At 41.3% G+C, this 18399-nt stretch overlaps 2 protein-coding genes across 3 annotated transcripts in view; both read left to right on the forward strand.

Annotated features, from left to right (window-relative positions):
* The first annotated feature begins 227 nt into the window (after nucleotides 1-227).
* CDK7 (cyclin dependent kinase 7) lies at nucleotides 228-13223 on the forward strand. The gene is made up of 12 exons (XM_033164232.1): nucleotides 228-303; nucleotides 2455-2511; nucleotides 3152-3187; nucleotides 5610-5677; nucleotides 6406-6474; nucleotides 7835-7945; nucleotides 8462-8580; nucleotides 9358-9457; nucleotides 9706-9792; nucleotides 10007-10156; nucleotides 12422-12569; nucleotides 12998-13223. The coding sequence occupies exons 5-12, from the start codon at nucleotides 6457-6459 to the stop codon at nucleotides 13021-13023; spliced, it is 759 nt and encodes a 252-aa protein (XP_033020123.1). The 5' UTR covers nucleotides 228-303; nucleotides 2455-2511; nucleotides 3152-3187; nucleotides 5610-5677; nucleotides 6406-6456; the 3' UTR covers nucleotides 13024-13223.
* Nucleotides 13224-15534: 2311 nt separating this feature from the next.
* The window catches only part of SERINC5 (serine incorporator 5), a 38454-nt gene continuing 35589 nt past the window's right edge, over nucleotides 15535-18399 (forward strand). For both annotated transcript variants that reach the window (XM_033163825.1, XM_033163826.1), the window contains exon 1: nucleotides 15535-15655. In XM_033163825.1, coding sequence (XP_033019716.1) covers nucleotides 15629-15655 — 27 coding nt within the window. In that variant the 5' untranslated portion in view covers nucleotides 15535-15628. The remainder of the gene's footprint in view (nucleotides 15656-18399) is intronic.

The raw sequence follows: 18399 nt of genomic DNA on the forward strand, positions 1-18399 counted from the left end.
CTCTATAGGGGATTTTGCCTGCTCGTCTATCCTTTCCTATCTCTGTGTTGAGAGGCTGTTGCCACGGCCGGCGGAAGCCTCGGGATGGTGCGGGGGGGGGAGCGTCATTTGCCCGCGTGCGTAGCGCATGCGTAGAACGCAGCGGGAAGGCCGGCGGTATACGGGAGAGGGGGAGGAGTCGGAGTCGCGCTGGTTTCCTGGAGGCGCGTAAACTTGACGGTTTTTAAATCGCGCTTGATCGGGATGGACGCCCGCGCGCGTGCGAAGCGCTACGAGAAGTTGGCCTTCCTGGGCGAAGGGCAGGTAAGCCGGGCTCGTCTGAGGGGAGGGCAGCAGCAGCTTCCGTAGGGCTCCGGTGGAGGCGAAGGAGAGGAACCACCTGAGGGAGTTTTTCAGGGTTAGCCGGGGCTGGAGCTGTGGGACGCCCCTCGTTGCTCCTCCGAATAACGGTGTCGCCTTCAATGCCACCCAGTTAAGCCGTCGCCTGCGCAGAGTTCACCTTTTTTGAGATCGATGACACGCCAAAACATTTGTTCTTTGATAATAATAAAACAATATTTCCGTTCGGCACTTCCATCCCAACCCCACTTGCCCTTCGCTATAAGGCCCCAGAGGACAGTGATGCAGTTAAAAATACTGTAAAGTGAAACCGGTGTCTAACCCCTCCCTGCTGTTTCCCAATGCTATAATAAGGGAAATTTTCCGCAAAAAAGGAAAAGGTTGACAGCTATGGCCCAAAATACAGTTTAAATAGGAAAATAAAGGTCTCGGCTATCAAAGGCCAGGTTTAAAAGGTGCAGTTTCAGCATAAAATGAAAGCTGCATTAAGCACCTCTGCAGAGGGGAGGAAATTCCACAGTTTGGAGGCAGTCACAGAGAATCCACTTTTCAGGGCTGCAAAAAAGCTCGAGAACAGAGAAACTATGAAAAAGCCACCCCTCTCCCTCCTAATACATAAAGTTGCAAGTCTAACCACTTACCTGGGAAGAAGCCCCATTTAATTTAAGAGGGGTTACTTGTGAGTATACATGGCTGGGGTAGTGCCATAGGTGTTTTTGTGTTATAGGTTGTGGAAAACATCTGGAGATGGGCAATAGGCATTTTTTTTTCAGAGACTTGAAGGTTGTTTGCTCATTTCCAGTTTCCCAGGTTTATATTTCAGAAACCTAAAGCACCTGCTTGACTGGAGACGGCACTCATTCAAAAGATAAATACCTGTCTCATGAGAAGCCTCTGTCAAAGCATTTTCAATGTGGGGCCAGTGGCTTAACACCTAGAAATTTTGGCTGTTCGCAAAAAATAAAGGAATGGGTTGACTTGCTGCTCACAAAATTGACTTTGATCTGTCCTTTGATGTCATGAAGGCTTAGGGCAGCAGCAAAATGATCCGTTTAAAAAGAACCTGCTAGATATGTTTGTGTAAGCAGTTTGTTGCTCTGATCAAATCTACTTACAGCCAGACCTTTTTCTCATCCAACTTTGGACAGAGAAAAGTGTTTTCCTAGCCACCCAATTGTTATCCAATAGTCCAAACCTGACTTACAATGGAGGATAAATTTTTGAAGGGCGAGGTTTGTACCTTTTCATACTTTAGCCAGAAAATAGCATATGTCTACTGTATCACTGATATCTGTGTTTAAGGCTATTGCTTGACCATCTGGTTAGTAAACTTTTCCAGAATGGAGTTTGAAGGTTGGTGACTAGAGAAACAGTGGACAGTTGCAAATAACCAACAAGGAAGTAGGTCTGCATTTTGCAGCTAGCTAGAGCAAGAAGGTAATGATGGGGAGAGAGACTCAAAGTAGTGTCTGATTTTTTGGGGGTGCTGATGTTACAGGCTGCTGGAGCTGGCTGTCTAGGTCCTGCCTGCTCCTCTATATACAAAATTATATTTAAAATTAATTGGGAAATCAAACCCTGTAGTGCAGCCACTGAACTTCCTTCTTAATAGGGATATAACAATGTAATACTTTCCTGCTTCGTAGAAAGCCTTCCAGTATAGGACACGTTCATTATGTGGGTAGATTGTCATATGTGGCATTCTTACACGTCGCATTCTCACATTTATGTACTTTGAGGTTTGTACTGATGTTTGAAACAGCTTTGCTGGGGGTTGGACCAGATGACTGTTGTGAGTGTTGTGGTCCTTCCAACTCTAGAATTCTAGGATTCTGTAATTATGCTGTATCTCTGGAAATTTATCAATTAATTTCCCTTAGTTGCTAGTACTGACCAGCTGAGAGTGACATTAGAGGGGAAGGCATAGCATTTTATGAGTTAAAGGTGTTCAACATTGTTTAACATTTTTACTGTTTTTATTGTGATCATTTGTATTTATTATAGCATGCCTCAATATATTTATAGAAAAGAAGACTAAACACTTTCTAAACAAAAGCAAGGGTGCTGCTATATAATTAGAAAACTGATTTTAAGATGTGCTCTTTTTCTCTTTAGTTGCTACAGTTTATAAAGCAAGAGACAAGAATACAAATCAAATTGTTGCTATTAAAAGGTGAGTTAGCTTTATTAACCTGACAGCATACCCAAACCATGATTTGTGCTGACCATAGCTTGGAATCCCAGCCACATTGACTAGATTTTATTTCTTTATTAAGCAACTCATAAATTGTTCATTGATATATTCAATTGCACTAACCAGGGCTGGTCTGCCCATGAGGCTGACTGAGGCAGTCACCACAGGCAGTGGAATCCTAAGCAGTAATGCCCCGTGGGTGCTTTGCTTACCCCTGCTGCTACTGGAGAAACAAGAAGGTACAGCAGCAGCTTCCAGTGAAATCTCACAAAATTATTGTGAGCTCCTGGCGCCACTGCTTCTCTTCACCACTCCAGGTGGTGGTGGGCAGCCTGCCTACTCCCACTGGAGAAGTAAGGAGAAACAGCTTCAGGTTCTGGGTTCTAACCATGCATTTTGTCTGACCATGTTTTATGTAATTGTGCAGAGCTGTTGTAACCTAGAGTAAGTAAAAGCTGCAGTCTAAGCACACTTAAATAAACTTCTCAGAAATTACTTCCAAGTTAAAATACATAGACTGAGCTGTCAGTCAGTTTAGATACTTAGAGAACTGCTGTAGCCTTTGATCTGCCTTTGGTAATGAGAAATATTGTCTTAATTAAACCATTTTCTTATTTTAGATCAAACTTGGGCATAGATCAGAAGCTAAAGATGGTAAGTTCTTGAAATACACATATATAAATGAACTACTTTGCATATACTAGAATATTGCTGCCATGCTGGTAAATGACTTGGTGTTCTTTTCAATTTTGAGTGGAAGAGATAACAAATGAGATCCATGTAATTCTTTGTTTTGAAGTAGACCAGTGGCATAATAGCCATACTCCACCGGTCCTTGGTGATTTAGATAGAAAACATTCACATTTTTCCCCTTTAGTGTTCTTGTTTTATATCCTGGACATAATTTTAAGCAGTGACACAACTTTTCTAGAAAATTTTGAATTGAAAAAATTCTGATATCCTAGTGAGTGATCTAATATAATATGCTTATTTTACCTGTAGTTAGTCAACAGATCTAAAGAAAAAAGAAGAAAAACTGCCAAGCTTGCCTAATACTACATTTGTAATTGGCATCTGTTCGTTGTTTCTAATAAACTTATGAAATGGAATTTTTTCAACATAAAATTAAAGCCTGTTCTGTATCACTGATTTTAAGTAGAATGTACTTCTTTATTTGAATTGTACATTCCATCAGTTAAGCAAGCTTATATTATTTATATTCTGTACCTTTATTAAAATAACAACTAAAGTAGTTTACAATTAAAATATTTATGTATTTGTTTAATTTATAGTTTATCCTTCCTCCCAAAAGAGCCCAGTATAGTAAAACAGTACATCATTACAAGAACAGAGCAACCTCCTTCCTTTCCAGACAGTCCCAGTAATGGTTAAAGATGATTGTCTCAAAAATGGCAAAAGGATATTTCCAAGTTTGTCTGGGAGGGCAAACAGCCGAGGATACTTACTTACAGATACAAAAGAAAGAGGAGACTTTGCCCTCCCAGACTTTAAATTGTATTATGAGGCAGCAAGTTTGGTGTGGATTAGGGACTGGATAAAACTGGAAAAGGAGGAAGCGTTAGATTTGGAAGGCTATGATAACAGATTTGGATGGCAACGCGTACCTGTGGTATGGGAAAGAAAAAGGGGGAAATGTTTGGGATTGTATTTTTTGACAATTTTGTGGAATTTAAAAGCCTTATAATAAAAATATATATTTTTAAAAAAATAAGAACAGAGCAACCTCAATATAAAATATCATTTGTAAAACTTTTAGATACCAGTGCTAAGATTTCATGTAGGGCATCTTGGAAACATGTCACTGTTTAAAAGCTAGCCTATTTTTAAGTGCTTATAATCATTTAATAAACAAGAAGAGAATGGCAATGCCAGGAGATAGTTCCACAGTCACAGCACTACTGCTGAAAAGGTCCTTTCTCTTGTTCACATCCACCTGATTTCATGTATGGATGGAGCAGAAAGTGTGGCTTCCAGGACTTATCTCAGAGGCTGGAAAGTTTCACATGTGAGCAAGCGGCTTCTGAAATAACCTGGTACCAAGCTGTTTAGAACTTCGATGGTGACTACCAGCACTTTAAATTGAGCCTGTAAGTAAATGTTGAAATGAAATAAGATTGGAACATGACTACAATCTTCACATGGCAGACAGTAGTATAGCAGCAGCATTCTACACTAGTCCAAGTGTCTAGACATTGTTTAAAGGCAGCCCCATGTAGAGAACATTGAAGTAGTCCTGCCTAGTAGTAAGTAGGGCATCGATAACAGAAGCTTAGTTCCATCTTTTCAGGAAGAGTTGCAGCTGGCAAATCAGCTGCTTCTAGCAAGGCAGTCCTCTTCACTCCTACCACCTGCATATCCAAGGAAATCAAGGGACCAAGGCATACCCCAACCCACACATTGGAAAACAATCTGTTTAGACATACTAAACTGTTAGAGTATATTAAGTTGTTTGGGTGATGCTGGGCGACATAGTGAAGAACAATGACTAAAATACCTTGAACCTAATCCAAAGTAAGTTCTTGCTTATCTATTGTTGAATCAAGAAAGATGTGAATTAGCCTCTCCTTTTGCCCATGCCATTGCTTTCCTCCCTTTATAGAAACACTGACATTTGAGAGAAAGTTTTATGACATCTGAAAAAGTACCTCGATCTTGTTTTAACTACAACAAACTGAACATCTTCTTCATTCAGGATGTGAGGGAATGGGAATTACATTGACCTGAAATACTTTCATTGCCTAGAATATTTGAAGCTGTGTTCTGGAGATTGAATCTTATCAGAAATATTCACCAATTTGAAATAAAACAGTAGCAGTCTTTTGTCCACAAAATGTTATGCTTAGTCTTCATGAACCTGAGCTAGGTGACTTCAGGATTTGAATCTCTAACCTCATAGGCATAAAACTAGCAGGTATGTGGCATGAATAATTGTGGCAAAAGTACCAATCCCTGCTCCCTCTCACCCAGGATTACTTTGAGCCACAAGTACCACCAAATTCATACACTGCTGAGGGTGTACAGTTTTATTATCGTCATGATTCTTATTTCAATGCAGGTATAAACAGAACAGCCCTTAGAGAAATAAAGCTACTGCAGGAGCTTAGCCATCCAAATATTATAGGGGTAAGTACAAAGTGCTGTTTGAAGGGAATATTTCTGTATTAACAATATTTAAATACTATCCAATAACAAAGTCCTCTGGTTGGTTTATAATAGCAGTGAAACAAAACAATAACCAATAAAAGTGAAGCAGAGAATAAAATCAGTATAACAAACTCTCAGCAACACCCAGATATGAAAGATACATAGATGAGAGTTTAAAGGGCCTTGGAAAATAAGTGTTTAAATTTGAGGCCCTCTTTATACCTGAGACCCAGATCAAATTCCCCTTGCCCTTCGAACTTCCCTCTGATTGGCCATGTCTAAAAGTGAAGGCTCATAAACTATCCTTTTCCAGGCATTGGGAGGTTCTGTTGCTATACAAGGCAACACAAAAATGTGCCAGATTCAAGAAGTACTGAAAACTGGCTGCAAGGGAAGAATCAGGAGTACACTTCTGATTTTTCTTGCTTTTCAGGATTGGGTTGAAGTTTCAAGACATGGCTTGAACTTTCCTGAGCATGGTATCATAGGACTTCAGGCCTGGGAAAGATGGGTGTGGTTCGCCCCAAAACAGCCTGGCAGGCGTAGTTAAGGAAATTAAAAGGGTGGTGAGACTCAGTCACTCTGCATTGCCTGGATTGCTGTAAGCCTGCCAGGGCACATTAGAGGAAACTTTGGCCAGTGTGTGCACACACATTGGATTAAGGACATACTATCACATCAATAATTGGAGTGTATTTCTCTTCCAGCTTCTTGATGCATTTGGACACAAATCTAACATTAGTCTAGTATTTGATTTTATGGAAACTGATCTAGAGGTAAGATTGCCATTAACTAGCTACTTACTTAATTTTGTGGTCGATGATCAAGCGTTTGCTTTGTTTATACAGGTGAAACTCGAAAAATTAGAATATCGTGGAAAAGTCCATTTATGTAAGCAATTGCTTTCATTAGCTGCTGGAGTTTAATATATGAGATGGACTCATGACATGCAAAGCGAGATATGTCAAGCCTTTGTTTGTTATAATTGTGATGATTATGGCATACAGATGATGAAAACCTCAAAGTTGAAATTGTTAATTTGGTGTTCTCATCAGCTGTACGCCATAATCATCACAATTATAACAAATAAGGCTTGACATATCTCGCTTTGCATGTCATGAGTCTATCTCATATATTAGTTTCACCTTTTAAGTTGAATTACTGAAAGAAATGAACCTTTCCATGATATTCTAATTTTTCAAGTTTCACCTGTATATTGAAACCAAAAGTCCTGGGGGAAAGTTATAAGAGTTGGAGAAGAGACATGGAGGAAGTGGGTGGTATAAGAGAACAACAGAGAAGGCAGAACAGTATGCCTCTTCTTAAAAATCTGGGGTCATGGGCTCCCATATAAAATACTTGGGAACAGTGTTACGTCTGTAAATGCCTGTCAGAATGTCTCCATGAAGCCATCTCTCTTTGCATCCTAATTCCACCCTCTTCTGTGAAGACTTTAGAACAACCCCTAATTCTGGTAGGAATCTATTATAATAGGCCCAAGCATATGCAACTGGAATAATTGCACACCCTGCCTCCATTTGCCTCCCCTTCCTATATTGCCTCCTTTGCATCTACCTTATTTTTAGACTGTAAGCCCCTTGGGGTTGGGATCATCTCTCATACTTTCCAAAGTGTCGTGCAGATAGGTGGCGCTGTATCAATACTTTTTAACATAAGCAGAGTAACAGGTTTTATGCATAAAGAATAACTCATATGGTAGGTTTTGTGTATCTGCTAGAGAAAGCAGGCATACACACATTTTCAGCAGCTAAAGAGTAATACAGACTTCATTTGAAGGGAAATCATTGTAATTGCTTAGGATGCCACCCACTTAAAGGAATTCTCATTACTAGTGAGAAAACATAAGAATATTAGATTCAAAGTTCACAGAGAATTTGGACAATTTGGTCAGAGTTCAGAACAGGAAGTTGCTATAATCAATACTTTTTTATATATGACGGTCTAACAATGTAGATAGTGAAAATACTGAGAGAGTGATTTATCTAAGGCTTGCTAATTGATGTTTTGTTATTGGGGACATTGTGTACCCCAACAGATACATCTGTGTAATTTTTCTGGTGTTTTTTAAAAGCATTAAGCTTCTGCAATTTGTAAAATGCAATATATATTTTACAGGTTATAATAAAGGATACTAGTCTTGTATTGACACCTTCTCACATCAAAGCGTACATGCTGATGACACTTCAAGGTTTAGAATATTTACACGAACACTGGATCCTTCATAGGGTAAGGAACTCTAGGAACGAAAAGAACAGCCTTTAATACAATGAGAAATGGCTCCCATTAAGGTGTTTGAGATGGAAATGTCATTCTCCATGTAAATTATCTTAACAACAACAACAACAACAAAATGTTTCTTGGTCCCTTTTGATGATTTTTTTTTTTAATGGCCCAAAATCTGAGGTTTCAAACTGGTATATAAAAAAGACAGAATAAGTAGTTGGGATATTTTAGCTTTTAATAGTTATTGGCAATTTGCGTGCAACATTTTTTTTAAAAAAATGAATCCAACTTCCAAAGCCCTGCTGATTCTCGGAGTCACAAATGGATATAAATGGCACAATCTAATTTACCATAGTCTGATCAGCCGTTGTAGTTTCTATCTAGTGCCTCAATTCTATGCAATCCTGTTGTCACTGCTTTCAGAAGCATATTTCTGGTTAAGGTCAACCTTTGATCACAAAGCAAAATATTTAAATATTAATTCTCAGCGATGGCATATTCATGTGTTTCCCCTTTAAGGATCTTAAACCAAATAACCTGTTGCTAGATGAAAATGGAGTTTTGAAACTGGCTGACTTTGGTTTGGCAAAATCTTTTGGAAGTCCTAACAGAGTTTACACCCACCAAGTAGTAACAAGGTAAGAGAAAGATCCCTCAAGGAGCACATCTGGCCTATTGGTATGACAACTTCATCTGCTTGCCCAATCACTATGTGTACATGAAGATAGGAATTAGAATAAGACAGCCAGTGTGTTGCAGTGTTTGTAGTATCAGATGAGGACTGGAAGACCCTGGTTAAAAAACCACACTGTGTCATGAATCTCATTTATTCTAGGCCAGGGGTCAACAAACTTTTTCAGCAGGGGGCCAGTCCACTGTCCCTCAGACCTTGTGGGGAGCTGGACTATATTCTGGAAAGAGAAAAAAAATGAACGAATTCCTATGCCCCACAAATAACCCAGAGATGCATTTCTACAAATTCTACTCATGAAAAAAACGCTGATTCCTGGACTGTCCGTGGTCCGGATTTAGAAGGCGATTGGGCCAGATTCGTCCCCCAGGCCTTAGTTTGCCTACCCATGCTCTAGGCCAGTAAAATAGGTTAGGTAATCCTACCTAACCTATCTCACAGGTTTGTTGTGAAGATAAAGTGGGGAGGGCCATGTACACCCCCTTCAAATAATAATTGCATCCACTTTTCAATGCCAGTAAATGGTGCAGTACTAACTTAAACAGCTATTTTGTCACCTTATTTTGGAGAAAAAACAGATCAGATTTGCACCATTTTCTTACAGAAAGAACAAGATAAGATGTAAATCTTTAGGCACAAAATAGGATAGTGTTTGTACTGAAGGTACTGTGCACACCTCATAAATGGAGGAGGGAAATGCAGCATGTCTTAATTTGTTTTTCAGGTGGTATCGAGCTCCTGAGCTACTGTTTGGTGCTAGAATGTATGGTGTAGGCGTGGATATGTGGGCAGTGGGCTGCATATTGGCTGAATTGCTTCTAAGGGTAAGCTCTTGGTACAGCTGTCAAATGAAATTTTATTCTGCTCTTGCGCAAATGGTTTATCTTCTGGCACTTTTACATGTGGGAGGAGTGCTGGAAATGCAATCTTTGTTCTGGGAATCCTCATTTGCTTTAAACTGAGCCAATGCCATTTGCTTACCAGAAAAGTTCAAAGATTTTAGGGCTGAATTTCTTTTTTGTAGGAGTTCAGAACAAACCAATCTTGAAAGCCACTATTCATCTTTCTATAGGTTCCGTTTTTGCCAGGAGACTCTGACCTGGATCAACTCACAAAGATATTTGAAACCTTGGGTACTCCAACAGAGGAGCAGTGGCCTGTAAGTTTTTGAGTTAACAACCTTGTAACAAAAGCTGGCAGGGAGAATTGATGGAAACTTGATTGTTTTGACTTGCTTGCTTGTTTGACTAAATTTAAACTTAATGTGTGTTTGCAGGTGAGAAGACCATTGATGACTTTTAACTATTCATTATTTGGGTGCTGACTTCTCTGTGCTATATTTCTTTCTCCCCCCCTCCCCCCCACCTCAATAGGGTATGACCAATCTTCCAGATTATGTGACTTTTAAAAGTTTCCCTGGAATGCCACTTCATCACATCTTCAGTGCTGCTGGTGATGATTTGCTAGAACTGCTGCAAGGCTTATTTACATTTAATCCTTCTACTAGGGTCACAGCTACTCAGGTATTTAAATTTAAATTTCCACCCATTAGCTTAAAACTGTTACAGTCAGTATTTAGCAAAAATAAGTTCTGCACAAGTCTCAAGCAGATTTGCTTTATTTAATGGAATTTATAGTTCCTCCAGGGGCCCCTCCACAGATTTTTATTGTGATATTTTAGCAGTGAGTTCCTAAACAGGTTTGTATCTAGACAACCATTTCAGCTCTGTTTCTGATGTCAACTGATCTTTCAGTTTGTGTTCTGATACCTGCTACATAAAGTAGAGAAATGGATTACATAATTTGAGATGAAAAATACACCTGTCAGAGGACTGCTCTGAAAGCCTGAATTCAGACTGGGATGCTCACCAAATAGCTTTACCCAGTTTCGGGGGGGGGAGAAGAGCCACCCTTGGCATTTGACCAGTGTCACCAATCCCATTGCTCCTGTAACAGACTAACCAAAGCAACTGAGCAGTAAAAAGGGGAAGAGAGAGTGAGCAGGGCCTGAATATTTTAGTTGGGGGCAAGAGGCAACAGCATGTTTGACCTGTCAATATTTAGTTGCCAAGAAGTATTTCCTTTTTTAAAAAAAACTTGTTTTTATTGAAGATTTTCTTGGGTTACAAAAGTATATACAGCGTTTCTGCTTTCAGTTCATAAAGTTTTTCTACAGGTCATTTCTATTCAATGTGAGACACTAATGTTATAGTATAAAGTTGGGGGAGAAGAGAGGTGGAGGAAAGTTGTTCCCTATGGCTCAGACAGCAAGCAAAAAAGGAGGAACAGGGTGCCAAGCCAGCAACTTCACCACTTGTGAACCTGAGGCCCACAATGAGAACCAATATGTCAATTTGCCCAATGTGCCTGTGGCAGAATGCACATCTTCCACAGCAGTCTTATCATTCTAGTTGTCCGAACCTATTCAAGTTTACTTCATAGTAAGTTAAGCGGGATTTAATCCCAAGTATATAGTATTGCAATTTGGGGCATGTATTTTTAGCTCTTCGTTGCTTTTTAAAAACTCTTACTGAAACAAAGGGCTGAAGCAGCCCTCTTTCCTGAGCCACTGATTGAGGGCTGCATATGAGAAATGTGTTTCTAATTGCTTGCACCTTTTTATTATTTGAACCTGTAATTATTCATTGTGGATGTTCCTTCTGGTCTTAATTTCCCTGGTTACTTAATTGCAAATGTTTCTTGGTACAGACCAGTGATGTGGAAACTTGTTCAGGCCACATCAAAAAGCAAAGTAAGACTTGGTGGGAAGCTTGCCTGTTAGTTGTGCATAATTACCATAACTTGGCTATAATTTGAAGGAGAAGCACAGCAAAGCAAGAGATGGTGATCCTATTACATTTATGTTACAGTCTACTGCATATCCCATAAAGTTAATCCTTGAATTTTTTTTGCTGCAGTTCAAAAGCTATTTGCAAACAAAAATATTAATTGGGAAACAATGGGAAGAGAGGGAAGTAGCTGGATGAGATGTTAGGACTGCAGAATTTTTATTTAGAATGTACATGCAATCCATATGTTCTAGTGCTATACAATTTGCTTTGTCCAAAAGGAGTTTATTTAAGCATTAACTGCACTATAAAAATGTGTTTTGCCTAGATGCAATACACAGAATTATTTGAGGACAAATGTAGGTGACCAGAAAACTTGTTCCAGTCAGATACAAACCATGCAAATATTGATTATATAGGAGAAAGTTCACAACTGAAAAACATTAAGCCCAGGGCTATGTGTACTCGACTCTGGGGTAGGGAAATTGAGAAATTGCATATGCAATCTAAATTATGTGCCAAAAAACTAAATTATACAACTTGAGCCATTTTGCATTTGCTATTTTGCATAATTCTAGTTTGAGAGAGAGGTCAGTGAATTTCTGCTTTCAGCCACTGTATATCTTATTCAGCAGCCCTCTGACTTTCAGCATGTATTCCTTTCAAAAATAATCAGAATGATAGTATATGCACAGTCCTGGCTGTGCCCGCATATAAGAAAAAGTGTCCTTTGTAAGAACACAACACACACATGCACACAGAATCTTGCAGGGAGAAACCTGCACAGAACTGAAATTGTGAGGAACCATAGACTGCCTCAGTAGACGCTATCCATCACCACCACCACTGCCACCCATCATGCTCCCCCCCCACCACACAAAATATTACTAATTATCCAAGAAAGCTACATATTATAAACATAAGTACAGATTTTATAGAAATAGTGTCATTTCTAAATAGTGTCATTTTTTATTGTTATCTCATTCTGTTGTCTCTAAGGCACTAAAACAGAAGTATTTTAGCAATCGGCCAGCACCAACACCTGGAAGCCAGTTGCCAAGACCCAATTGCCCTGCAGAAGCCTTGAAAGAGCAACAAAACCCAGCTCCAAATTTGAAAAGGAAAAGACTGGATGGACTAGATCAAGGTAGCAACATTTTTAAAATAGTCTCTGTTAAGTGTAGAATTTAAACACTTATCATATATCCAGATATGATTTCTGACTATAACCTTTCCTTTGCCTGCTAAAAACATTTTTAGTCAAGCCTACCCAGAAAAGCTGGTGTGAATTTTAATATTTTTAAGTATTTTAATTTCTTGTATGTTTTAAAGAACTGGTTCCCTCCCACCCGATTTTATGCTTTTATCTTTTGTTTTTTACAGTCAAGTGATATATAAAATTTATATCTATATTTTCACAATGTAACATTTAATTTGCTAGCCTGGACCTATAACATCAATGTGCATACCCTAGCTGACTTAAGCCATTCTAACCAAAGGGTTGCACCATTGTAGGGTTGCTCACACCAACTTTTGCACTTAATAATGCCATAATATTTACCTCTCTCTTCCCAGGGTTACCAAAAAAATTGGTGTTTTGACTACTGTGGAAATGGATGTTGAATATTTCTGCTGCTATGAATTCTGAAAAGATCAAATAATGTGAAAACTCAAAAGTCACAATATGGATTAAAGCGTAATTTGTAAATGTAAACATGTAAAATGTGTGTAGTGTTAAACTCTAAAAACCATGTATTTTTATTGCTTTGCTTTTTTAAAAAATAAAAAAGTTAAAGACTCATTGGTTAATAATATATAATAGTTGGGATATGGGCTTATGGTACTGATGAATGAGGCCTTGTGCTAGAAATGCCCCGGAGGCTGGAATCCCAGATGCAGAGATTGGGAGTCTCGGTATGGAGGAATCTTTGTTTCCCCCGTATCTGCTCTAGAAAGAAAAAACAACCACCACCAAAATGTGTAGTAATCTCATTCCAATTATATATGTCAGTGCAGTTGTGGAAAATAAGGTGATTTAGTAGAAGGGCTTCATTGAGTGTCAGTATGTATTACCAGATATGGCTGTATATAATTGTGCAGTGGAGAAAGTTAGGTGTATCTGTACCTTGGTTCAGCCTAGACTGGTATGGTGGATTTAGGGCAAGGCACACCTCTCAGCCCTAATTCCACATTTATAAAATGAGAGTAGGTTCTACCTAACGGGTATTACTGCCAAGTGTGTATCTGAAGAAGTGTGCATGCACACGAAAGCTCATACCAAGAACAAACTTAGTTGGTCTCTAAGGTGCTAGTGGAAGGAATTTTTTTTATTTTTATTTTGTTTCTACCAAGCACCCTGGTAAGCTATGAGTAAAAATAAGCCATGAATTCCTGCTTGTTGGCTTTCTTGAAACATCTGGTTGGCCACTGTGAGACAGGATGCTGGATTAGATGAATTTGTAACAAAGCTGCTATTGTAAGAGTAAATCCTAAAACATTTATTTTATAATATGGGGTGCCTGAATGATTTTTTCACTGAACCCCCCCCCCCCCCCCGCCAAGCAGACCAAGGCCTCTTTAACCCTGTTATCTTTTTGACTGCCATAAAGATTTAGCATGTTGTTGTTCAGTCGTTCAGTCGTGTCCGACTCTTCGTGACCCCATGGACCAGAGTACGCCAGGCACGCCTATCCTTCACTGCCTCTCGCAGTTTGGCCAAACTCATGTTAGTAGCTTCAAGAACACTGTCCAACCATCTCATCCTCTGTCGTCCCCTTCTCCTTGTGCCCTCCATCTTTCCCAACATCAGGGTCTTTTCTAGGGATTCTTCTCTTCTCATGAGGTGGCCAAAGTACTGGAGCCTCAACTTCAGGATCTGTCCTTCTAGTGAGTACTCAGGGCTGATTTCTTTGAGAATGGATAGGTTTGATCTTCTTGCAGTCCACGGGACTCTCAAGAGTCTCCTCCAGCACCATAATTCAAAAGCATCAATTCTACGGCGATCAGCCTTCTTTATGGTCCAGCTCTCACTTCCATACATTACTACTGGGAAAACCATAGCTTTAACTATACGGACTTTTGTCGGCAAGGTGATGTCTTTGCTTTTTAGATTTAGCATGCGAGTGACTATATCTAGAGATTCCAATGCAGGAGCAATTCCCTTAATTGTGGTGACCAAAGTCGCTGCTTCCAACATCAGTGCCCCTCTGGTTCTCTCAGTACTGTATAAGAATAATTGCGACAAGCTGTGAGGATGGGACAAATTAGTGTGTAAGGGCGGTAGCTCTTCCACCTCATCTCCAGAGCAATCTGCCTCAGACCAGAGGCTGTGGGAGACTATTCCTTTCACGCCCACGTTTGTGGGCTTCCCAGGGGAATCTGGTCGCTCCCTGTGGGAAAGAGGACAATAGACTAGAATAAAAGACTTCTGGTCCAGTAGAGAACTGCTCTGATGACTTGGAAGCAAACGTATCGTGTGAAGCAGCTCGCGTGAGAAGCAAATCGGAAGCGACTTTCATGCAAACGGCTGAAGGATGGATGCAGGTAATGCAACACCTGCAGAAGCAGCCGAAGCTCTTCCCGGGAGAGGCGCCCCTCCTTCACAGACGGCACCAGCCTCGGAGGAGGCGTCTGGCGCGCGGGCGCCTCGCCAACCGGCCGATAGCTCCGCCCTCTCCTCCGGGAACCTCAATCCCAAGTGCCCTCGCGCTGCGTTTCACTTCGGAGCGTGAGAACGAGGACAGGTGGTCTCCGCCGCGCGCCTGCTTCATTCCAGGCTGCTTCCTCTTTTCTCCTGTCTCAGTGGGGCGGGCCGTTCCTAACCTCCCGCACCGGAAAGCCATTTATCTCCTTCCAAGCAAAAAACTGACGACAGCGGAAGCTTCCAGCGCGCTTCGAGCTGGGCTCGGGCAACTTACCCAACAGCGCAGAAGCCGAGCTCGCCAGCGCCGAGCGCGCCAGTCTCCCGTGTTTGTGTCATGAGTCGGGGCGAGCGCGCCGCGCGCCTCAGGCCCGGCCAGCAGCTCTAGGGGGCGCGTGTGCGCTCTCTGCGCGTCTCGGCAACCGAGAGCTCGGCGGCTGAGGAAACCTTCGGCTGCTGCCAGGACGCGAGGCCGCTTGCCTGAGCCAGCGAGCGAGCGGGCAGGTGCGGACGGAGAGGGGATTTGCTCGCGGCCAGCCCGGGGCTCGCAGTCTTAGGGGACGACCATGTCCGCGCGCTGTTGTGCGGGTCAGGTAAGGAGGTTTGTTTTTGAGGAGGGGCGCGGGGGGGGGGGAGCGCGGAAAAAGCCATTCCCTTCTGTGTGGAGGAGGAGAAGGAGCAAGACAAGAGGAAGCCCCTCAGTTTGGAGTCCACCCTTCTCTTCCCAGGCGGATACGGTCGGTGGGAAGCCCCACCCTGGCTGCGTGGCAGGGTCCTTTGGGACTGCGCCAGCGCCTGCTATGCGGCCGCGCTCGCTTTCCTCTTCCCCGGTCAGGATTGCGATTCCTGAGACTCCTCAGCCCGCCGCGCTCGAGGGCTTGTGCCCAGGGCGGATCTGCCCGTGCCAAGTGCTCGGCTTCTGAATTTAGCTGCTGGGGAGCTGGGTCTGGAGAAAGGACTTTCCCTTGTCGATCGAACAGGCAACGCATAGGGTTTGCGGTGCTGCTCATAGGTGCCAACTCGGGGCCAAACGGATGGTGGTGGCAGACCCGTTGGCCTACATTCAGACGCTGCATAAACAGTCAGTCTTGTGGCACATTGAAGATGGACAAATGCATAATGACAGAAGTTCCCCTGCTCTGGAGCCCAGTTGGTCAGATGTCTAGAGTGAAATCTTGGCAGGAGTAGGCTATATGCAGCGTTTAGTTTCTGATGGATTGGTTAGTTCATGTGCCGCTTCGATTTAAGATCAGAAACGATTAAAAGGAGCTTACCAATAAACGCTAATCCACTCCTTTGATGGTGTGCAGATTGCTGTCCTTTTTCTCTTACAATGGCTTACAGTATATGTTTGGTTCAAAGGTATACCCACCATTGAAAGCTTGGGATTTCTCAAGAGGAACTGTTTTTATTACTGCATTAGATTTTATGCACAAAGTGTTATGTAGCACTTTTAAAGTCTAAGAAGTACTGTATATAGCAGATCAAGACAGACCATATCATCACACCTCCTCATTCTTTCTGAGCAGTGCCAGTTTACAAAATAGGCAGAGTAGGTACTGGGTTATGGGGTCCCACACCTTTTGGGGGCCCTGCAACAATAGATCGCAATTAATTTATTAAAATTGTTGGTTTGTAAAATAAAAGATGTACTAGGAGATAATTTGTGAGCCCCCCCCCCCACCAAGATTTCAACTGCCATGGGGCCTCCACAGGGTTTAATCCAACATTGTTTCTGAGTACTGTTGAGAAACTTTAGTTCCTGAAATCTGGATAGTTCATTTAGTTTATGGGTTGATGCTACAGGGACATTTGGAAAAGGGAGGCTAGCATTCAATTGCCACTGTATCCTAGAGTGGAAGAATAAATCAGAATTTCTCTGAGGAAAGAGATACTGCTGCTAATGAATTGTATGCTTTGGTAACAGAAACCATTCGTCAGTTGTGTTCTCACTCATTACTAATATCATACAGCCCCACCCTAAATGTATTTGTTTGGGAGCAATTCCTATTAAGTTCAAAGGAATCCTATTCCTAATTAGATTATGATAGCCATTCCCAATACATTTGCCAATACTTTGTTTAATTATGAAACAACTTTTCAAACATTGGGCTGTGGTTGTAAAATATTGACAAAAGAGCTACAGCTGCTAATTAGTGGGGGAGAAAACATTGTTTCATTCCAGAGTGGCAATGTTTTTGTTCCTTGAACTTGCCCTGCCAAGTAAGTCTAACATATACTTTAAGCATACCGGTAATTCCAAAAGGGCCTTTGAATCCCCCCTTTTGCTTTTTGTATGTGAATGTCACTAATGCAGGGCAGAAGCACACTGAATGTGTCTCCTCTAGCTACTCTAGCTAGATACTTGGTATCTGAAGAAGTGTGCATGCACACGAAAGCTCATACCAAGAACAAACTTAGTTGGTCTCTAAGGTGCTACTGGAAGGAATTTTTTTATTTTTATTTTCCTCTAGCTAGTGTAGAGGTTACAGCAGATGACAGAATGCAAATGCAAAAAGCATATTGCCATATGCAAAGCACATAAGAAAACATAGCTTTATTTAATGGGAGTAAACTCTGCTTAGATCCAGTAAAACATTGCATACAAAGCTTCTGATTACATTCCACCACAAATGTAAAAACATGTGTAGGCAGATGGATGCAGAGATGACTACTTCAGAATGTAGGTAAACTATATCTTGTGCCAGGATACAGTAGTGGTGGCATGTTTTGTGAAGCAGAAGGGTTTCTCCTTTCTTTTCTGTAAAAAACAATACCTTTCCTAACCTGTGAGTATGGGATGGGTGGGCAGGAAAATGGTGGAAGGTGCTGATAACAAGCAGAAAATAAGAGGCTGAGTATCTGAGGAGCAAAATAATAAAACTGGATAAGCACGTTCCCCTGCAGATACCGTTGGATTACATCTCTCATTTGCCAATGCTGGCTTGGGTTGATATGGAGGAGTCAACATATTGGGGGCTTTATGTTGGCATATCAATGCAGCAAAGGTTTAGCAGGCCAGCCCACTTCATAAATGCCTTCCTCAGGGGCACTTACCGGTAAATGTCCTCCTCACTCATCTGTAACCAAATGGCCCTACAAAAGTCATGCATGCATGCATGTACTTGGCTGCTTTGGAAGGGGGAGTGAGACATCTCTGCTTCACTTGCTACTAGAGAGAGGGGGGAAAAACATGGCTGTCATGTTTTTATTAACCAAACATGGTGGACCTCTCCTCAGTTTATCCACACTGGTACAAAAGCTACAAGGTATATAAACTAGAATATTGACATTTTATTCAAGGAAAACTGCTGGAGATTGATAGAACCGAAACAAT

The sequence above is a fragment of the Lacerta agilis genome, chromosome 11 (assembly GCF_009819535.1).
Source record: "Lacerta agilis isolate rLacAgi1 chromosome 11, rLacAgi1.pri, whole genome shotgun sequence".
In the NCBI taxonomy this organism is placed as follows: Eukaryota; Metazoa; Chordata; class Lepidosauria; order Squamata; family Lacertidae; genus Lacerta; species Lacerta agilis.